Source organism: Typopeltis vanoorti, chromosome 4 (genome assembly GCF_054136105.1).
Source record: "Typopeltis vanoorti isolate ZY-2024b chromosome 4, IOZ_Tvanoo_1.0, whole genome shotgun sequence".
In the NCBI taxonomy this organism is placed as follows: Eukaryota; Metazoa; Arthropoda; class Arachnida; order Uropygi; family Thelyphonidae; genus Typopeltis; species Typopeltis vanoorti.
The window spans coordinates 67,853,021-67,875,113 of NC_143552.1; the positions used below are offsets into that span (position 1 = coordinate 67,853,021).

Genomic DNA, 22,093 nt, shown 5'->3' on the forward strand with positions numbered 1-22,093 from the left:
CATAGAGGATCGATAGTGTCCAATCTGAGAACATCTGCTGATGTTGGCAGTATCTCAATGAGACAGGTTCTATAAATATACTGCCAGCAAAAGTCCTAGCAGCAAGAAGAAATGGTCAAATCCTGAGTTGGTTTGCTGTAAAAGTTTTGGGACAGTTCATGTGAGTTATGTGAGTAAGCAACAGCTTTTGTATCTTTGTTAAAGTGTGTACTGGAATTGTGCATGCTTAAATGTTTGTAAACACATGGTTTCTGAAAACAAAAAGTGTTGTGGGAGAATAGTATGTTTATTTTCGTGTTTGGATATAGAATGTGTGTTTAATTGTAAGACAGGGAATAGTGCTAATAAAGAGTGTATGTAGCTAGACAAGATTTAAGTTGCTACTTTTAAAAGATGAGTTTATGTTACTTGTGATCACAGTGCACAAAATTTGTATAGCAATGTCACAGGAAACTTCCTTATAAAGTAACTTAGTGTTAAATACACTGTGAGCTTTATTTCAAAAAAATTTTACATTCTAATGTGTGTTTAATGGTTGTGTAGTTAAACTTCTCAGTAACTTATGTCCTTTACAATTATTGTCTAAGCAGAAAAAACAGATGTTATGTTTTTGTAATTACTTGATCTGTTTTCCTTAGCCAATGCACTATCTCTAAAAATAAAAATTGCGAACCTGCAGGCATAACAAATAGTCATGACTTGCATTTTAGAGAATTAGTATATATGTTTTGTGAACATTTCCTGTTTTTCTCACCCCATCTTTTAACAATATCCAATCAAATTAGGTGGCGCAGTTGAAAATAAAAAATAAATTTCCTAATCTGACTTTGTGCGCAAGTGGGAGACTGCATACATCAGACTAACTAATATCGATAAGTTTGTCTAATAGCTGGGGGGGGGGGGGCAGAAATAGGTCATGAAAGGATGATTAACTTTGAAAGGCTTAGGTTTAAAGTAGAGATAGCCTAATGAGTTTGAATTGAATGAATAAAGTAAGTTCAAGTTAAGATAAAATATAAGTTATAAGTTATATAAAATAAAATAAGTAAAAATAAGAATAACAACAATTTTACAGCAGCACTGCCTGAAAAAAAGAAGTCGACGATGGGCAGAGAAAATTAAAAGCTTAGATATGAAACACACTAGCAGGAAAGGCTTGCTCTTACTAAAAAAAATTATCTGGTGACCCTACAACAGCAGCAACCAAAGTTAATATAAATGCAAACCAAATTGCAAATGAGCTACCTCTGAATGGTAAACCGAGTATAGAAGGAAAAATACCTAAAGATTAAATTTAAAAAGTTAGGGATTCAGAAAATAATCTCTTTGAAGCACCATTTACTAAAGAGGACCTAGAAAATGCCCTAAAAGGCTTAACACCAGAAAATTCCACTAGTATAGATGATATTAGAAATGAGACCCTAAGGAATATGGGAGAAAGGGCAACAGAGTGGTTGTTAGAATTTGTCAATTTTTGTTCGAAATTTGCTAAAATACCCAGCTTATGGAAGCAAACAAAAGTAATATCTATCCTGGAACCAGGTAAACCTACTGAAGACTGAAAGAGATACAGGCTTATAGCTCTCCTATGCTCAATGCTGAAGCTGTATGAGAGGTTAATTTTTGAACAGATTAAGTCCAGAAATAAAGAAAGTGCTGATAAAAGAACAAGCAGGATTTAGACCAGGTAGATCATGCACTGGACAAGTATTAAATTTAACACAGTTTATTGAGGATGGCTTTGAAAGAGGGGGGTTAGCAACAGGAGTTGTATTCATAGATTTGACAGCAGCATGTGACACACTAAATCTTGAGGGCTCGTAGTCAAAATTTATATCATGAAAAACAGCTATCAGTTAGTGGAGGTATTTAGGTCACTGCTGTTTAGAAGGAGATTCTTTGTGGAATTTCAAGGAAAAAAGAGCAGATGGCATAGCCAGTAAAATGGTCTACCCCAGGAAAGTGTGCTCTCTCTCCCCACTTCTCTTCATTATATATACTAACAACTAATAGCTCATCATGCAAAATCCTTTGATAAGATTGAGAAGCAATCTTATCAAAGTACAAGAATTAGAAGCCCTTACAGTTTACTATAAGGAAATCCAACTGAAACCAAATCCCAGTAAAACCCAAATGTGTCTTTTCCATCTCAATAATAGAGAGGTGAGGAGAGAGTTGAATCTAGAATGGAATGGTGTGAAATTGGTCAATTATCCATATCCAACTTACCTAGGTGTTACATTAGATAGGACCTTAAATTATAAGCACACACATAGAGAAGATAGCAGCTAAAACCCAAACATTAATATTTTGAGCCGATTAACATCATCGCAATGGGGGTGCAAGTCCACAAGTACTGCACACCTCTGCACTGGCACTTTGCTTTTCAACAGCTGAGCATGCTAGCCCTGTCTGGGAAAGATCATCACATATCAAAATTATTGACAGGGTTCTTAACGAAACATGTCAGCACATTATCGGCTGCCTTAAGCCTACAAAAATTGACCATCTACACTCACTGTCTGGTACAATACTTCCTCACATTAGAAGGACAACACAGAGTACATATGAGTGGAAACAACAACTAAATGATGAACACCATCCTTCGTACGGACATGTCGCAGTACATAGGAGGTTAAGATCAAGGAAAAGTTTACTCACTCAGTAGAACTGTTGGTTGATTCCATAAAAATTACAAGGTCAACAACATGGCAAGAACAATCTCCAGAGGCTCTGAACTTAAATGAATCTCTTCCTTCTGACTTACATCTAATCTGGCAAAAAAATGGAAGACATTGAATAGACTTCATTCCGGAATGGGCAGATCAACGTAGAACATGGTTAGATGGGGGGCTACACTGACAATGACAGCTGCTCATGTGGTGAAACACAAACCATGGAGCATCTTCTGCAATGCTGTCTAATACATACATACATACATACATCTTCAAGGCCCACCTTTCTTAATTGGGTTGAGGGTGCAACAGCTGCAAGAGGAACTTCCAATGGTCATGATCCTCTGCCACCAAGCTCAGGTGTTCTGGTGGGATTCCCAAATGTGTCCACCCAAGGTTTTGGATATAATCTATCCAGCGAGTTCTTGGCCTTCCACGTGGCCTCCCACCTTCTGGCTTGGCAAAGATGGCCTGCTGAGGGAGCCTCTCTTGTGGCATTCTGACAGGCGCCCGTAACAACATAACTGTGATCTCTCAACACAGAGAAGCAGCGGTTGAGTAGTGAGGGTTTCTCGAATTGCAGAGCTTCTGACTCTGTCGAGTCTTGTCAGCCCCACAACTCCTCAAAGGAACCTGATTTCAGCTGCTTGGATTCGTGTCCGCATTCTTTCGGTCATTACCCAACTCTCATGACCATAGGTGAGGATGGGGACATAGACTGTATTGAAGACAGTCAGCTTTGCCTTCTGGCTTAACTCCCGCTTCAATACTACCAAACGGCCAAGCTCCTGCAATATTGAGCTTGCTAAGCCAATTCGAGTATCTAGCTCTACGTCCCATTTTCCATCATTCATGAATATGGACCCAAGGTATTTAAACTCCACTTATATGTAGAGTGCACTGGGATGGTTGTCTTGATACCACAAATGATTCAGTTTTGGCCACACTGATCTTCATTCTGGCATCTGCATAAACAGCTACAAACCTATCCAGGGTCTGCTGGAGGTAATCTGTGGAAGAGCTAAGCAGAACTAGGTCATCTGCAAAAAGCAAACGTTCAATGCTACATCTTCCAATTCTGACACACTCACTGCCTTGGCTGTGCCTATCAATCCAGTCCATAAATATTATGAAAAGGAGGGGTGACAGAACACACCCTTGGTGGAGGCCAACAGAGACTGTGAAAGGTTCAGACTTTGTGCTGTTTACCCTGACACAAAACTCTGGGCATTCATACAAGGACTTGATGACAGCTAATAGTCGGCCATCCACTCCATATTCCTGTACTACTTGCCAAAGTTTATTCAGAGGAACCTGGTCATATGCCTTCTCCAAGTCCACAAAACATGTGTAGACATTCTTGGCATATTTCCAAGATTTCTCAAAGACTTGCCTTAAAGTGAAGATTTCGTCAGTTGTGCTTCTACCAGGATGAAAGCCGCATTGTTCTTCCTGGAACTTTGACTCAACTAAGCTCCTACACCGTCTTTCCAAGCACCTAGCATACACTTTCACAGGCAGGCTGAGCAGAGAGAGAGATGCCACGATAGTTACTGCAATCCTTCTGGTCTCCCTTCTTGAAGACTGGTATTATTATGCCTGTCTGCCATTGTTTTGGTGCTCGCCCAGATATCCAAGCAGCCTGACACACTCGAGTCAGCCAGAGAACACCGTCTCGATTTAAAGCTTTTAGCATTTTGGGCCAAATTTCATTGTCGCCAGCAGCCTTGCCAGATTTTAGCGATTTTATTGCTAAATGGACCTCTTCTGCTGTGAGACTAGTCATTGCCCCGATCTGCACCTCTTGGATGTCCACAACTGCTGGGCCACCCGGGTTAAGAAGGCTCTCTAAGTATTCCCTCCATCTGTGGAGGATATCCTTCTTGGTTGTTAAAAGTGCACCATCAGAAGCCTTAATTGCCCTTGCTGTGCATGATTTCCTCCCTCGAAGGCAGCGGATGGTCTGCCAGAATACTTCGTTTGCATTTGCATAGGATGAGTCTAATCTTTCTCCAAAGGATTCCCAAGCCTTCTGCTTTGCTGTCTTTACTGCCTCAGCAGCAGCTTTTCATGCCTCAGCGTACTGCAAACACATCTCAGGTGACCTGATCCTAAGCCATGTTAGGTAGGACTCCTTTTTTGCCCGGACAGTTTTTTGGACTTCTTGGTTCCACCAAGGTATCCTTTTCTCACTGCCCGTTGCAATGCTGAGCTGCTTTCTGCCACAGCATGAGAGTGCAGAGGCAGGGACAGCTGTTCTGAACAGCTTCCACTCCTCAACATCTGCATTATGCTTGGGATTTGAACCTGGAGGAAATGTCATCTGCAAAATTCTTCCTCACAGCCTCATTTTCCAATGCTTCCCAATTCACGCAGTATAGCTGCTTAGGCCTACCAGCGTTGATGGCAGCATCTGGTTTCTGAAGCCGTAGAGTGCATACAACTTGGTGGTGATCAGTTGACAGTTCTGCCCCTCTTCTCACACGAACAGCCAACACTGAGGAAAATAGGTCTGCTGAGACTATAAATAAAGAAGTCAATCAGAGACCTTTGTTCTAGTGTATCCCTGTACCAGGTATACTCGTGGACTTCTCGGTGCTGGAAGAAGGTATTCATTATGGACAAGCTGTTAGTACAACAGAAGTCCAATAATTTCAACCCATTCGCGTTAAAGTCAGGGGCACCGTTCCTCCCAACCACGCCCCTCCATGTCTGGTCATCTGTTCCAACATGTGCATTAAAGTCACCCATTAGCAGGACTGATTCCATGTCTGCCACCCTGTCAAAAGCAGCATCCACTTCCTCTAAGAAGGCAGAGTATTCTGACTCCAGATTAGGCGCATAGGCTTGCACCACAGCCAAATCATGGTTTTTCATCTGAAGCCTTAACACACATACCCCTCCCCCCAATGGGATCCACTCAGCAACACAGTCTGACAGCTGGAGGCTTGTGAGCATCCCCACACCCACCTGAGCAGACATTGTCGGGCTCACACCAGAGTAGTAGAGCTTCCACCCCTTATCAAGATCGAGTTCCAGAGTCTCTCCTCTTGGTCAAAGAAAGCCCGACTAAGTCTAGCCGGTAGCGCTTGGCTTCCTCAACCAGTTCCAACTCCTTCCCTGTCAGAGAGAAGATGTTCCAGTTGCCTAAAGCCATAGTCTGGTGCCGTTGTCGTTGCCATTTTCATCCTTTTGCAGAACCATTTCTTTGCACTGTGCCACCTCCCCAAATGGATAGTGGGCCCATTGATGGAGTTTCCTCTAGCAGAGTGCTGAGGAATGGTGTCTAAGGGAGACTGTAACATATTTTTCGATCGGGTCCCTCTGCCTAAAACCCGAATGTGTCCCTTGGTAACCCGCGCAACAGATGATGCGGTATGAACAGTTTTTGATGGCCTGATCATGTTACAGTGTTTGATAATGTTAGCACAAGACGAAATATGACACAGCAAAATAGGAAAGATTCCCCTCGAACACTCTAATAGCATTCAGGGGAAGGAGCAAGAAGAGAAGAAAGAAAGAATCAAGGGAGGAAGAGGAGGGACCAGTCTACAGATAATATAACAGATGTATATTACATGAAGTAAGGCATGCTCCAGCATCAGGTACCTCAGGTTTGCCATGCCCATACTCACTAAAGTGAGCCCCTGAGGCAATAATGCTGCTGCCTAATAGACATTAATAATATATGTACCCAAGAAGATTTAATGCAGTGTAATGAAACAGCTTTAATACGTTCATTGCCAATCACGTGATATTGCGTGATGCGAGTTCTCACCAAATGGCCGATCACATGTTATCGCGTGGACGTCACTAACTAAATAAAAAAAATAAATAAAAAATTGGCCACCACACGAAATTCCAATTTTCAGCTTGGCAATGAAAGTGTTAAAGTATATTAGTCACTGGATGAGTGAAATTTGACATTTTATGTTTCTACTTAATATTTTATGCAAGTAGCATTTTATCTGAACTTTTTTTTTGTTTATTCTTTTAAATGTATGCTTTAATCTCTATTTCTTTAATGTCTATTCTTTTAAATGTATGTTTTTAACCATTTATATATGCTCTTACATTTTCTGTAGTTCACACACGAAATAAATAAACCACTCTCCAAGCAAAGAAATGCTAACCACACTCTTAATCAATTTTCTGGGATGATACCTGGTTCTCCCTCCACTCCACTAGTGATGTAGTGAAAAATCTATTCTACATTAATCCTATAAAACCCTTAAGTAACTTATATGTCTCTATCATATCCTCCTTTCTGCCTATCAGTCGATTTCTGTAACCCAGAAAAACTATCTGTTCACATTCCATCTTAGTCCCTCCCTCCTTCACTTCTGTCTTCTCCACCTCCTCATCCCTAAGATAACTAAGTGACCAGATCTGTGCATAGCTGTCCAGGTGGGGTCATATCAAGGCTTTATAAAGAGGTATAATAACAAACTCGTCTCTGCTTGTTAATGGTTTTCAATAACCATGTAATCCTATGAGTTATTTTAGCCACTTTTGCAATATGCCCTCTGAACTTTAACTCACAGTCTATCAGCACCCCCTAAATCCTTAGCTTCATGAATTTTATGAAGCCTGGTTCCAAATGTAGTAATACAGATAGTAATCGTTGGAAGTTTATTTTGTACCACTTTACCCTCAGTCCTGAAGATATTTTCAGGTGCAAACTTTGTTTGCTTACACTTGAATAAAGGATTAAACTAAATTTATTACAGATAGTAATCCTTTCATCAAAAAATGCATAACATTGCTGTTGGAGAATACCTGTCAATAAACTGACAGCTATTCTCCAACAGCAACAGTTATTTAAATAAATCATTCTGTAAGGTTGCTACATCACCTTTATTGACTATTATGTTACCCAGTTTTGTAGTGTCAGCAAACAACTGAATATAACCCTGCAACATACTGCTAGTCATAGGTATTCTCCTGGACTCTACTCCTCCATAAACTACTCTGTTGTGTATCCTCAGCAACCCTCTTCTTAAGTACATTACCTATGTCATATTCATACCCATTTGTTTCAATTTGTATCACATAATTTTATATGCAGTATCTTGTCAAATACTTCTGCTAAGTCCAGCAGTATCATTGTGTAAGAATTCTCTTTATCCAACTGAGCTATTACTTTATTTAAAAAATGAGTGAATTACTGATGCATAATCCTACACAAAACCATGCAGTCCCCTCTACAGTATCCTAATCCCAATATCCACCATTTCTGAATTTTGTCCTTAATTAACTTGTCAAATACCTGAACCACCACTCCTGAAATGCAGATTGGTTGATAATTTACCTCTTTTTTGACACCTCCTTTAAGCAAAGGAACTATTCCCCCTCCCCTTTTCTACTTGATACCTTACAAGAGCTGAGACAAACAATCTGGTTAAAGACAATGCCAATTACCTAGCGCATTCACATAATATGTGAACTGATACCCCCACTTAATTCTACAGCTGTATTCACATAAAGGTTCTGTAATATCTTATGTGTCTTTATTTCATCTACCACACTATTTCCACATTAACTCTTGTCATATCTTTTACAGTGATGTTTCTACCTTGATGATACACCTTTGCAAAGTGATCACTTAGTAATTCTATAGTTTGTATTCTTCAATCAAACTTCAATTAACTCAGTACCATCAACATTCATCAATTTCATCAAAATTATTCTGCTAATCATTTTTTTTTCTTTTACTTGATACATACCAAAAGTACACTTTGGAATTACCTTTGGCTTGCTCAGCTAATTTCTCCCTGTACTCTAATTCTGTTTTCCTTACTATATTGGTTACCGTTCTGGTCCAAAAACTGTACTGCTCATGAGCTTGCACCTTTCTTTTCATAAACTTCTCTTTTTTATAGCTCCTGTTTAATGATGCCTCATCCATTTAATTCCCACTTGATTTATTCTCCTGACTCAAGGCAGTCTGTTAACTTCCTTCAAACATCCCTTAACCATTTCCCATGCACTACTAATGTCATGCAAAAGAAACAGCATTGTATTCCCCCAACCCAACACATATACACAGTTTCTTATGCCACAAGCACTCTCCAGAGTTTATCATAATTACCAGCTCTCTGACTGATATATATCTTTTCTTTAATGAAAATTCCACATTTAGCCACCTGCCAAGTCACGACTGCATGATTACTCTCACCAACTGGCTGCAATGTAGTCAATTGGTGAGAGACAAATCCACTGATGAAAATACTAGATCCAGGACTCTCTATACATGATGCCACAGCACAGGTAATTATTCTTTAGTAGTTGCATAAATTCCATTTTCTTTGGCTCCTTTGAATTTATGTCTCTCATAGTTGAAGTCTCCCACAATAATTGATCGCCCTTCACTAAATGAAAATACTTGACAATGTATACCATCCACCACATCCCCTAATTTATAGCAGCAGCTGACAATATATTTTGTCCTGTTGACAGCGTATTTAAGGTTATCAAACTAAAATGCACTATCTTCTGTGTCTGTGACCTCCTGCTGATCTCTCCCCCCCCCCACTCTTTTTTAGACTACAGTTCATCTGCTATCGTCAGTAATACTCCATCCTGTTCTCCGTATCCTCTTTAGAAATACTATACCCCTTACCATTCTATCTCAATAACTAACATCTTCTGTCGGCCACATCTCATGCCAATAACTTTTGGCCAGGAATGAAATAACCAATGCCAAAAACACCTTCCCCCTTGTTCCAAATATTTCTGGCATTAGTGTACATAAAGTGCAGAACCCTGGGCAGGTCACAACTCCTCTTATACTTTGTAATGACTATCCCATTCCAATTTTGGAATGAGCAGAAGAAAATGGAATTTATGCAGCTAGTAAGGAATAATTACCTGTGCTGTGGCATCATGTACTCCTGGATCTAGGATTTTCATCAGAGGATTTGTCTTTAACGGTTGGCTACATTGCTGCCAACTGGTGAGAGTAATCATGCAGCCATGGCAAGGGCCACTAGCATTGTCCTTAGTTGCAATGGCTATACAAATGTTGCTCAGATAAGTCATTATTTTTTAGTAGATATTGGCAATATTATTGAATATAATTGGTGGTATTTTGTTTATTTTTGATTGTGTTGTTTAGTCTTGACTATTATTATTACGTAATATTCTTTCAAAAACTTCATTATGGCACCAATGCATACAAGAAAAGTGGTGCAAAGACATTGATATTGATTGATAAACGTGCAGAATTTAGTGTAATATAGTGTGTGTGTGTGTGTGTGTGTGTGTGTGTGTGTGTGTGTGTGTGTGTGTGTGTGTGTGTGTGTGTGTGTTTAATATATTCATTGCCAAGAGTGAATGGTTTGTGGTATGAGAGCAAGAACAGAGAGATTATTTGTCAGAAATGTTTCATAAGCAAGTATAAGAAATGCAAGCGATGTTGGGAGTGAAAGTGACAGATATTATAGTTAGGATTGTTGAAGTTGTGGAGAATGTAGCAGTAGCAGTGAATGATAGTGCATGAAATACTAATGAAAGTTTGAAGAAAGTGGTTGAAAGTAATAATGTGGATGATGAAATGCCAGTGCAGAAAGAAGCAAACACACTTATGCAGACTCCTTCACAAGACAAATGATTGGCACATGGTACAGAAGGACAGGGAATGAAAGAGTGAATGGGAAAAGCATAAAAGTGTGAGAAACTGGGAGAAAAGAAATAGTGTTGTATGGGGGGGGGAATTCAATGACAAGAGGTATACTCAATGAGAAAGTGACAAAAGCATGTTTTCCAGATGCAAATGTAAAGAATGTTAGTGAAGCTTTAAGTTTGCAGAAGAAAGAAGTGAAGAAGTTACTTGTTTTAGCAGGCACAAATGATTTGAAAGGTGAGAAATATGCAATGAGAGAAGTTATGTAAGAAGAAGTAAAAATGAAGAGTAAGAAAGTAAAGATTGTGAGTCTGTTGCCTTGGTAATGTAGGACAGAATTAGGAAGGGTCATGACTGCCAACGAGTCAATGAGAAGATTGTGCAGGAGGAATGGTGTGCAGTTTATAGATTTGCAGAGTGAATTTGATGGACACATGAACCTGATGGGGCACTTAAATGATTTTTGGAGATAAGTGCTTGGAGAAATCGTTCAGTGAGAGTTTGGAAGTGCAAAACCAGGGAAACTAGAGATACTGAGGGGGGAGCAATCGAGCATGTGTCCAGTCACCCCTGGGACAAATGAGTGTGAGTGCATGAATGACTGTGCAGAAATAGTCACCCCTGGGATAGATAAGTCCAGGAATGATTGTGAAGAACTGGGTGCAGAGTCCCAGGTTTCGAATCTGAAAGGTCAGGTAATGACATTATGTAAGGACAAGTGTGGGCCCAAGGGGATGTTCAAATGCATGTACATGAATGTCCAAAGTATAAGAAATAAAGAGAAGGAGTTTTTGGCATTGGTCAGCTCAACTTGGCCAGAAATTATTGGAATCAAGTGAGACCTGGTTGTCAGAGAATGGTGTAGTTACCGGGACAGAATGTAATGGATATTGTATTTTCAGAGAAGATAGAGGAAACAGGCAGGAAGAGGAGTATTACTAATGCTAGCTGAAGAACTTCAACCAACAAAAATAGAAGTTAAGGAAGATTGTACATCTGATGAAAATGGTTCATTTGAGGCTGGTGTGAGATAGGCCAACAGAACCAAATATATTGTTGGTTGCTGCTATAGACATCGGGATCCAGAAGATGTGAACAACATGCATCAGCAGATTAGCACAATAAGTGCAGGCGAGCAATTATCATGGGAGACTTCAACTATGGTGATATAGATTGGAAGGAGGAAAGGGCACATGGCAAAATAGAAATGGAATTTATAGAGTTACTAAGGGATAATTATCTGCAACAGCATATGATGGAAGGGACCAGTGATTTGAGGTGTGGATCTGGTAACAGCATCAGAAGACCTATCTATAACTGCAGTATGCAACTCAACATGTGGAAATTTTAGTGAAGAAAGGGTTTATGTGGAACTACAAAGCTGGTGATTATGACAAACTTAGGAGGCAACTTGGAGCAGTGCCGTGGCATAAAATAACTACATGGAATGAATATCATTAGTGCATGGGAAGTGATCAAGGATTGTTTGAGTGGGGCAGTATTAGAGTGCATACTCAGGGTCAAGAAGATAAACCAAGTAGGGATCTGAGAGCTGGGTTAGAAATAAAACACTTGAAAAAAAAAAAAAGACTTGAGATCTCAGATGAAAGTCCTTAGAAAGATTAGGGGCGTGAACAGATAGCATCAATGACAATATCATATTAAAAATGAGGATATTAGGAAAGAACTCCACATTGTTAGCATCCAGGAATGTGTTAGCTGAGCTAATCTTAGGTGTATAGGAGAGGAAAGATTAGCAAAACAAGTGTTCTCTGCCAAGTTGGCAGGTAAAAGACCAAGAGGAAGACTAAGATGTAGGTCGAATGATACAGTAAAAATTGCCTTAGAAAACAGAAACATAAGATCTGATAATGTTGAAGTCTTGACAAATAACAGATTGATTTGGAGGAAAATTGTTGACAGGAAGTTAGTAATGACGTAAGTTCTTCATGTAGTCCTATCACAACATCCTATACACCCATTGAGGATACAACTCAGCAATTTGATGATGATGATGAAGTAAATAAATAAATAAAATAAATCACAAGCAATATACATCCGAATTCATTTCTCCCATCAACACAAATTGAAATCAGTCTATGTGCAGAGTGTGAGAGAAAAGCTATATTTTATTATTTACCTATTTATTTTTGCATTACCAAAATCATATACACCTCCAATTTATGTGGCATTAAAGACACTCCCATATTATTTCATTATTTTAATTGTGTTGGCAAGTCATTTAAGAGGAAATCTGGCTTTAATTGAAAATGAATTAATCTGTTCTAGTTATATACATGTAACCCTTGTATAACGCGGATATTAGGTCCCACAAAAATGCTGCGTTATGTAAATCGTGTTATGCGAGACTCAGATCACATAGAAAAAGTAGGGTTAGGTTCCAAAATCATTTTTTTTTTTAATATATAAACAATGACATATCCAACAAAAATATATTTTTATTTAATTCAGGTAATTCATGTAAATTAAGAAAACAAACTATGAAACAAATACATAGTATAAAATTATAAAAAATTATAAATTTTACATAAACTTCCCATTGCACATAATGCATTTAGTTTTAAGCAAAATAAAATAAAGTGCATATTTTAATTGTCATCACTGTCTTCAAAAAGAACATTTTATAGATGTTCTTGAGGTGATATTTATGAGTGGCCGGATGTCGTCATCACTTGAAATCTCTTTTACATCATTTGTATAATTCTCATTGTGTACTTTGGCTGGTTTAGTTATCAAGAAGTCAGTAATAAGATCTTGCTTACCACTATGCTGCAATTTTTTATTAAGTTCATAATATGGAGCTAAACAAATATCCAGTTGTCTCGTGAATTTTCCGGAGCGCTCCACTGAGAGATCATTATCCATAAAATAACTTTCTTGCCAAGTCCAATCCTTCTGCTAATTTCTTTAAACTGAATTCTTTAACGGATTCATCACAATCAGAATCTTTGGCAGAGCTTTCCCTGCCATTTGGTTCGACGTCATCTATTAATGGTACCAGTTCCTCCTCATTTAAATCTATTTCCCTCAATTAATTCACTATTGAAGAGATTGGAGCACTTATGAAGAAGTTCGTGGAGGTTGAGTCTCATGTGCTGATCGAAACCGAATGTATCTTCAGTCTTGTTCAATTGTTACCTTGGCAGTTTACAGTGGGTGGATTTATCCCTATTAACAAACGCGTATATCACAAAAGCACTCTAAGTGGCTATTACTATAAAAATAATGTTCTTTACATAAAAAAAAGTATTACATATTATATGTAACTCACCAAAAAATAAAGTGTTCAGCTTGAGATTAACACACTTATGATTTTTAATGCTCTTTCCTGGCAGAAAACGAAGACAATTTTGAACAATAAATACTTTATATGGTAAACAAGTGACGTACATGCACTAAAGGGTATTTCCCCTAATATAAATTTGCTATTTATAACTACATGCGCAATACGGGCAGACACAAATTTAACGAAGATAAAATTTGATTTTTAAGTCGCGAGTTGAAAAATATATGAAAAGATAAAGGGTTACTGGAGTTTGTAGTAACTGCCTTATATCGAAACAGCGTTGTATAAGTACTGCATTCAACAAGGTTAGTACAATTTTTAGACCGCATTATATCGAAACCACGTTTTATAAGTACTGTGTTATACGAGGGTTACCTGTACTTGGATTTTTATATTTATTTAGTTCTTTAATTTTGAACACTTATTAAGGAAAGCAGATCCAGACAGCTAAATCTAATGATGAAGTCACTCATCTGAACCATGAGTAGCACTAATGTAATGTCAGCTCCAGGTTTACATATCTATAGCATTTAAATTTGATATAAAAAGATGTAATTTACTTTTTTGCAGTATCAATGCAAAAAAGAGTTACATCAGTTTTTTTAGAATGCTGGCCATTAGCTCTTATTATGTAGAAATTGGCATTTTCTGATAAACTCCTACATCTGTTTAATCCCAATTAACTCAGCAATGACAAAAAGATGTAGAATATAATAAATTGCATCAGTATTTGAATAAAAAAACATTTCTATAATTGTATTTTGCTATCAGAAGTGATTCATTTCCAAAAAATAAAATAATATAATAAAACAAAATTGCCCATATGTATGATCATAAATATGTGACAGGATTCTTGATATAACACAGTGGATCTTCCAGAAGGGTATAAAAAAACTTATTTTTAAAAAAAAAAAAGTACTAAAAATTCTTAAATATTTATCTTACTTTTTCATCAGTTTGTTTTGCAAGATTCTTTATGTATAATCTTGAAGTAGGTTCTCCAACTTGATAGCTTTTAAACACAGACAATGATTTCATCTCTAACAAAGAAAACGTTTTTTATGAAAGCATTAATAAGATTTTTTTATATGGTATTTTATCAAAATAACATCAAGAGTAGCACTAATATTCTTAAAATCATACACAGCAAGCTACATTCAAATTTTTATTACACTTTATATTATAAGCAGAAAGTTTCTTTTTCACTGTCAGTATCTCCAATATTAAAATAAAATCCCCATTCACAATACTTTGCTTTTTTCTGATCTGTCTAATTAAGAAGGCCATAATATCACTTCTTTCTCCATTATAATAACATGCCACCACCATCAACCAAGTACAAATTCTATGCTTATTAATAAATAATAGAGTCAAACAGCATACTCTCTTAAACACCTATATGAAAAGAAATTAATGTACCATTGGTCTCACAGTCTAAATCCATGATACAAAACATGCCTCCTCCCCAAATTCAACCTTTTCTGACCATGCTATAATTACCATTATGCTCTATGATATCAAGAATGTCCTTAAGACACAATCTAGAATCCAATTAGACGTATCCAACTATCAACTAATCAATATCTCAGGAGTGGTGATGGTGAAGATTCTGGAAAAGTTGATTAGGGTTCACATTTAGAAATGGGTTGACAGAGAATCTCTATCTTGCAATGAACAGCATGAATTTACTAAGGGAAGGTCATGTTTGAACAATTTGTTCACATTCTATAATAATGTTACCACTGAGCTAGACAAGAGGAATGGATACACCATGATACTTTTGGATTTTGCAAAGGCTTTTGACAGAATACAGAATGAAAGACCGTTGCATAAATTGCAGATTATAGTTAAGATTAAAAATATTAGTGCAGATAAGAGAATTGCTGACTGACAGACATCAAAAAGTGGAATATGTGGGATGTGAGTCTGCAAGATTAAAGGTAACCAGTGGTGCACCACAAGGATAAGTCCATGGGCCACTGTTATTCAGTCTGTACATTAATGATATTAGGAAGGATATGACAGGCAACATACAGCTATTTCCTAATGATACAAATATAGGCAGGGTAATAAGGAATGCAGCTGATATAATGTTACTTGCAGAATGATTTGAATAGGCTGGAATCATGGGCATGAAAAAATGGATGTCAGTAAATGTAAAATCATGCAATTTGGTGTGATTAGATATCACAATGTCGTATTATATTGGTGGGATTATGCCAAAAAAACTGATCAGGCTAGGGATCTTGGACTGTCAGTAGATAGCAAATTAAAGTTCAGGGGCCATGTAGCAAAGATTGCAAATGTAACTCAGATAATTGTGATGTTGAAATGAACATTCACACGTAAAGATAAGGATGTCATTTTGCCTCTTTACAAGACTTTGATAAGACCTCACTTGGACTATTGTGTGCAGGTATGGTCTCTTGGTTTCCGTTGCTTCCGATACAGTATTTTGTATATAGTAGAGAGAGAGTGCAAAGGAGAGTGTTAAAAATGATATCAGGATTGTGGAATATTGATTATGAAGACAGATTGAGAATTTGTAGAATAAACAAGAGAAAGAGGGGTGATATGATTGAAACTTCCAAACTTCTGAAAGGGTCATAGAGGATTTCAGTTGATGGAATTTTTCATTTTATTAAGGGTGGTAAAAGGAAGGGAGCATCCTTGGAAGCTGAGAATGAGTGCTGTTAAGAAGGGGGACAAGATCTAGATTTTTCTCTCAGAGCAGTGAGTGACTGGAATTTTTGAATGGATTTCCATTGTATGTTGTGTGTATGTGTGCGCACAAACAGTGTGAATGAATTCAAGAACAAGTATAGTAGCTGGTGCGTGTAGTATGTGGCCTCCCCTCAAAGAGTATCTGACTCTCTGGAGGACTCTTTTAATAATAATAACGAATGCTAGTTCTCCTGAATAATGGCCGTGGAAATATCTGTAGAAGAGACATAATGCAGAAACTGATCTTCTATGGAAGAGTGGCTGAAGAGAGTGTCTGTGTGTGTGTGTAAGAGAAATGTCATTAATCAACTGGACTGCTCTTTTCTGAACAGCATCAAGAATTTTTAGGTCTTAGATCTTAGCTGCACTGCTCCAAACATCAGAACAAAATTCCAATGTTGGTTGTATTCCGGATTTATACAGGGTAGTAACTGTTCAGCAGAGAATTACTGTCTTGAACGGAAAAGGATGGCATGTTTTTTTTGGAAGCTCAAGATGCTACAGAAGTGATATGATTATGCTAAGAAAGGTTTGGAGTAAGAGTCAGTCTGAGAAGAAAGATTTGTCCTTGATTTCTGAGCTGAGCTTTATCAAAAGTGGCAAAGATCTGAGGTATTTTTTTATGAGAAAATAAACAAAATTGCATTTTGGAATCACTGAAATTGAGTAGGTTGCTTTCACCCCAATCAAGGATACTGTGAAGTTCAATGTTCAGGGCACTTATTACAGATGATCTTTAAGCTTCAAATGTTTGAGCACTGCAAGGGTTGTTGTATCAGTAGGACAAGAATGATACCATCAGCAAAACTATAAATAGCATTTGCAGTCAACGAGAGCAGGTTATTTATATAAAGCAGGAAGAGGGCTGGTGAAATGATAGAGCCCCTAAGGGACACCATTACATGTAGGGATCAATCTGAGAGAAAACTGGTGATCCAGTGAAGGAAAAAAAGAAAGCATATTGAAAATTAAAATTCCTTGCAAATAAGTCAGTTTGTGCTCTTAGAGAATACAGAGACAAATGTAAGAAAGCTAAACACTGTGTAAAACTAACTAAAAAAAAGTCATGGAAAGACTTTGGCAAGAACATAGAAAATAAATAACAGGAAGGTGGCAAAAGATTCTAGAGGTTGTTGAAAATGCTCAGAAATGGAGGAAGGAGTGCTGTAAAAGGAATTAAAGATGATAAAGGTGACATGAAAACTGCAGAAAAAAGATATCTTTCATGTATGGAGTAATTACTTCAAAAAATTGCTAACTAAAGCAAGAGACAGCACAGTGGTATAAAACACTCAACAGTATCCGTACTTGAAGTAGAAAAAGCCATCAAAAGCCTGAAATATGGAAAAGTAGTGAGAAGATGAATTTGACCAGAAATGCTCAAGTATGGAGGTATAAAAGTCTTGCAGTGGCTGCACTGCATAGTTCAGAAAGCCTGGACAGAGGGACAAATTCCAGATGATTGGAGTAGAGCTCTCATAGTACTCATATACAAAAAGGGGATAAAACTCAATGTGAAAATTAGAGAGGTATTTCCCTACTGTGTGTTCCTCGTAAGATTTATGCAAGTATACTTGAGAAATGGTGAAGGATTGTAGAAGGGAAGCTTGGTGACAAGCTGGATTCAGGCCAAATAGAGGCTGTCAGAATCAGATTTCACTTTACGACTTTCACTTTTTAGTAGAGAAATTGTGAGAATATAAGAAAGATCTGAATTTAAGTTTTTTGGACCTGCAAAACACATATGACAAGGCGCCAAGTATACTAAGATAAAATAAAGATAATATAATAAAATAAAGATAAGATAATCCCAATAAGACAAAAGCTATTCAAAATGCTACAGTTATATGGTATCAATGGGGCATTATATACTTAATCTTTATATGAGTTGTAAGTCAGTAGTTAGAATTGCTGAACCTCTGTTATCATTATCTATATGAAGAAAAGCAGTATTAAACCTGATATCAAAATTGAAGATGCTAATCTCAGCTCTTCATTTTATGCAGATGATGTTATACTTTTAAATAAGTACAAGTCTGCAAGATTCCCCTGGCTAAACTGAATAACTGTTGTAAGAAATTTAGTATGAAAATCAGCAATAACAAGACAGAGAATGAAAATAGGCAGAAACATTGATAAATATCAACTGCACCGTGAATGAAGAAACTATAGAACAACTAGAACATTTAAGCTGCTTAGGCACAATTTTTAGTGAAAATTGTAAATTAAATATGGAAATAGACAACAGTATCAACAAAGCCGGTATGGTAGGAAGTCAACTGAATAAATTTATATGGAATAAGAAAGAAATTAGTCAAAACACTAAATTAGCTGTATATATAAGACAGTTTTCAAACCAATTTTAACTTACGAATCTGAGAGTTGGATTAGAAATAAAATACTTGATCAAAGACTTGAGACCACAGATATGAGAGTCCTAAGCAAGATTAGGGGCGTCAACAGATGGCATAAATTCTGGTCGAATTTCATCTACTCCTGCTGCCTTTCCACATTTCAAGCCTTTGATGGCTTTTTCTACTTCAGTATGGATATGTATTCCTGACTGCATGCCTGGTCAGTGTTTTTTATCACTGTGCTGTCATCACTGCTTGTTTCATTTAGCAGTTTTTCAAAGTAATTACTCCATACTTCAAGGATATCTTTTTCTCCTGTTTTCATTTCACCTTTATCATCTCTAATTCCTTTTACAGCACTCTTTCCTCCATTCCTAAGCTTCTTCAACAACCTCCAGAATATTTTGCCACCTTCTTGATATTTATTTTCTATATTCTTGCCAAAGTCTTCCCATGACTTTTGTTTAGCTAGTTTTACACACTGTTTAGCTTTCTTACATTTGTCTCTGTATTCTGTAAGAGTAAAAGCTGACTTATTTGCCAAGAACTTTTGATATGCTTTCTCTTTTTCCTTCACTGCCTCTTTAACTTCCTGTGTCCACCAGGGAGTTCTGAATTTTTTATCCTTGCACATAACCTCACCACATGCCTCTCTGGCAGAATCAATCAATGTTTTCTTCAGAGTTTGCCACTGAATCTCCAAGGTTTGATTCCTGTTCTCAAACTCTTTCATTTTCTTTTCAATAATCTTTCTGTATTTTAGTCTACAGTTCACATCTGAGAGCTGCTCAACTTTTATTTGTTTTAAAACTTTCTTACATGTTATTCTTTTCAATATGAAATTCGATTTTATCCTGCTCAAGACTAAATAATGATCACTTCCAATTTCAAATCCTCTGTACACTCTGATGTCCTGCACCAGGGAGAAAACATCACTATCAACAATAACATAGTCAATGAGACTTTTCTTATTCCTTGCCTCTTCCCTCCATGTGAATTTGTGCACATTTTTATGTTGGAACATGGTGTTAGTAATAACCAGTTCATGTCCTGAGCAGAAATCCAACAGATATTTCCCATTATTATTAGCTTTGCTATTTTCTCCAAATTTTCCCAAAATATTTTTGTATGTCTCACAATCATTTCCTACTCTGCTATTTAGATCCCCAACAAGGACCAACTTTTCCTTTTTCATTGTGTCAGTTGCTTTTTCTAAAGCCTCAAAAAATCCCTCCACTTCTACCTTAGTAGAACCTTCTGTGGGACCATAGGCACAAATAAGTCTCATTGTCCAGTTCCCCATTCTCATATTTGCCCACATTACTCTACTTGAGACTGACTGCCATTCAAGAAGATTAGCCTCGTATTTTGTGTTGAATACTATGGCTACTCCTTCTTTTCCTTGATTGTCATTGCCTGAATATAACATTTTGTATTTATTGCTCAGAAAGATCTCACCAGTTTTGGTCTTTTTTTATTTCAGTTACCCCTATTATGTCGATCTGGTACTTATCTAATTCCTCAGCTAGCTCCATTTCTTTGCCATTCAGGCTTCTTACGTTGATAGTACCGATCTTTAACTCTGGTGATGTTGAGTTGGGGTTTGTTTTCAGATTTGTTCCAGTAGCTGACTTTTCGCTGTTTGCCCTGGTTCCCTGGCGAAAACAACGGGGGCCTTGTTTAACCGGGCTACGCTCCAGCCAGCATGAAATTTTGTCATGTTGTACCATCATTTTTTATTTTGGTTTAACCAATAAGAATACAATTTGGTTGGCTAAATCCCAAATTGCCAGCCCATCCTCGTTCGTTCAGTATCAAAGTAGATACCCAACAGGGTGCACCACGAGAAGGTGAGGATTGGACATTAGGTCAGAAGCCCTGGTCGGTTCTCCGCATTCCTTTAAAGGCTATGTGGAGGTCTCCTCTCAGTTATACAGCTTTGACCCTTAAGCACCCTCGGGATAAAAAGAATGGATATTTTATAATAATGCTACAGATGAGTTGGATAAAAAGAATGGATACCACATGAAAGGCTGTTGCATGATATGAATTTGGAAAATAAACTCTTGAATTGGAGATCCAGACAGGTACCATAAAAGAGGGGCATCTGGTAAGCTCTGATAAACACCTAGAACAAAAATATTTTTGAAAATATTTTTGTTAAAGAGACAAAAAGAATCAATTATTACAGTTTGATGAAACATTGAGGTTTAAAATGAGTTCTTTCTTGTGGTTGTATATTTAATATCATTTTTGTTCTAGGTTTATCAGAACTTTCCAGATCCCCTCATATCCATACGAAAAGAGGTATACAGTGGATGTGAATCAGCCAGATTTAAGGTGACCAGTGTTATATCCCAGAGATCAGTCCTTTTTGATGCAGTAAGATTTCCATTGGCATATTATTGGGGGCCATGTTTTCTTGGCCCAAGAACCATATAGGATGTTTTTCAGATGTCTGCAAACCACAAGATATTTTCGAAAAAATTTAATCGTTCAAAATACATACAATGTATATAATTATATTCACAATTAATACAGTTTAATTAGTTTGCTCACAGAAGGCTTAGAGTGGATCTTCATTATTGTATGTATGTATGTTATTTATAAGTCTCTGAAAAATACTTTTATTTTTATCTTTTATGATAAACACAAGAAAAACCAAAAGTCCCTCATGAGCAAGGATTTGGCCATTACTGTCATATTATATTGGTGGGATTATAATGTGAGAAACTGAAGAGGCTAGGGATCTTGGAGTTATAGGAATTTAAAGTTCATAATTCATATGGCAAAAACTGTAAACACAATTCAGAGGATAACTGCGATGTTATGTTGAAATGCATGTTTGCATGTAAGGATAAGGAAATCATTTTGCTACTTCAAATCCTTTATACAACCACACCTGTATACAACCCAACTATATGCAGATTTTGTCTCCTAAGTGGAGGTTAATGAAGCTGTGGAAAGGGTGCAAAGAAGAGTAACAAAGATGGTATAGGGATTATGGTAGATTATGAGGGAGACAGATTGAGAGTACGAGACTACATACACTGGTAAACAGGAGAAAGAGGCGTGATATGATAGAGGTCTATAAACTTCTTTAAGGATGTTATACGATATCGACGGATGAAATTTTTTGTTATACAGAAGGTGGAAAGAGGAGAACAGAGCATCTGTGGAAGTGTTAAGTTTGTGTGCAGTTAAAAAATTTTTCTCTTACAGAACAGTGAAATGAGCAAAATATTTTGCTCATTGAAGTAGTGAGTGCATCTAGTGTGAACAAGTTTAAGAAAAGGTGTGACAGTTGGTGTGGGTTATACATGACCTTACTCAATGAGTCCTTCATAATAATAATAATAATTATTATTATTTAAGAAAAAGAAAGCCCGAAAAAAAAACAACAACCATA

General features: G+C 37.2%; 1 protein-coding gene across 2 annotated transcripts in view; it reads right to left on the bottom strand.

Annotated features, from left to right (window-relative positions):
- LOC150107381 (RNA-binding region-containing protein 3-like) overlaps positions 1–22,093 on the bottom strand; it is a 168,588-nt gene that overhangs the window by 51,855 nt on the left and 94,640 nt on the right. For both annotated transcript variants that reach the window (XM_090391245.1, XM_090391244.1), the window contains exon 9: positions 14,552–14,646. In XM_090391245.1, coding sequence (XP_090247371.1) covers positions 14,552–14,646 — 95 coding nt within the window. The remainder of the gene's footprint in view (positions 1–14,551; positions 14,647–22,093) is intronic.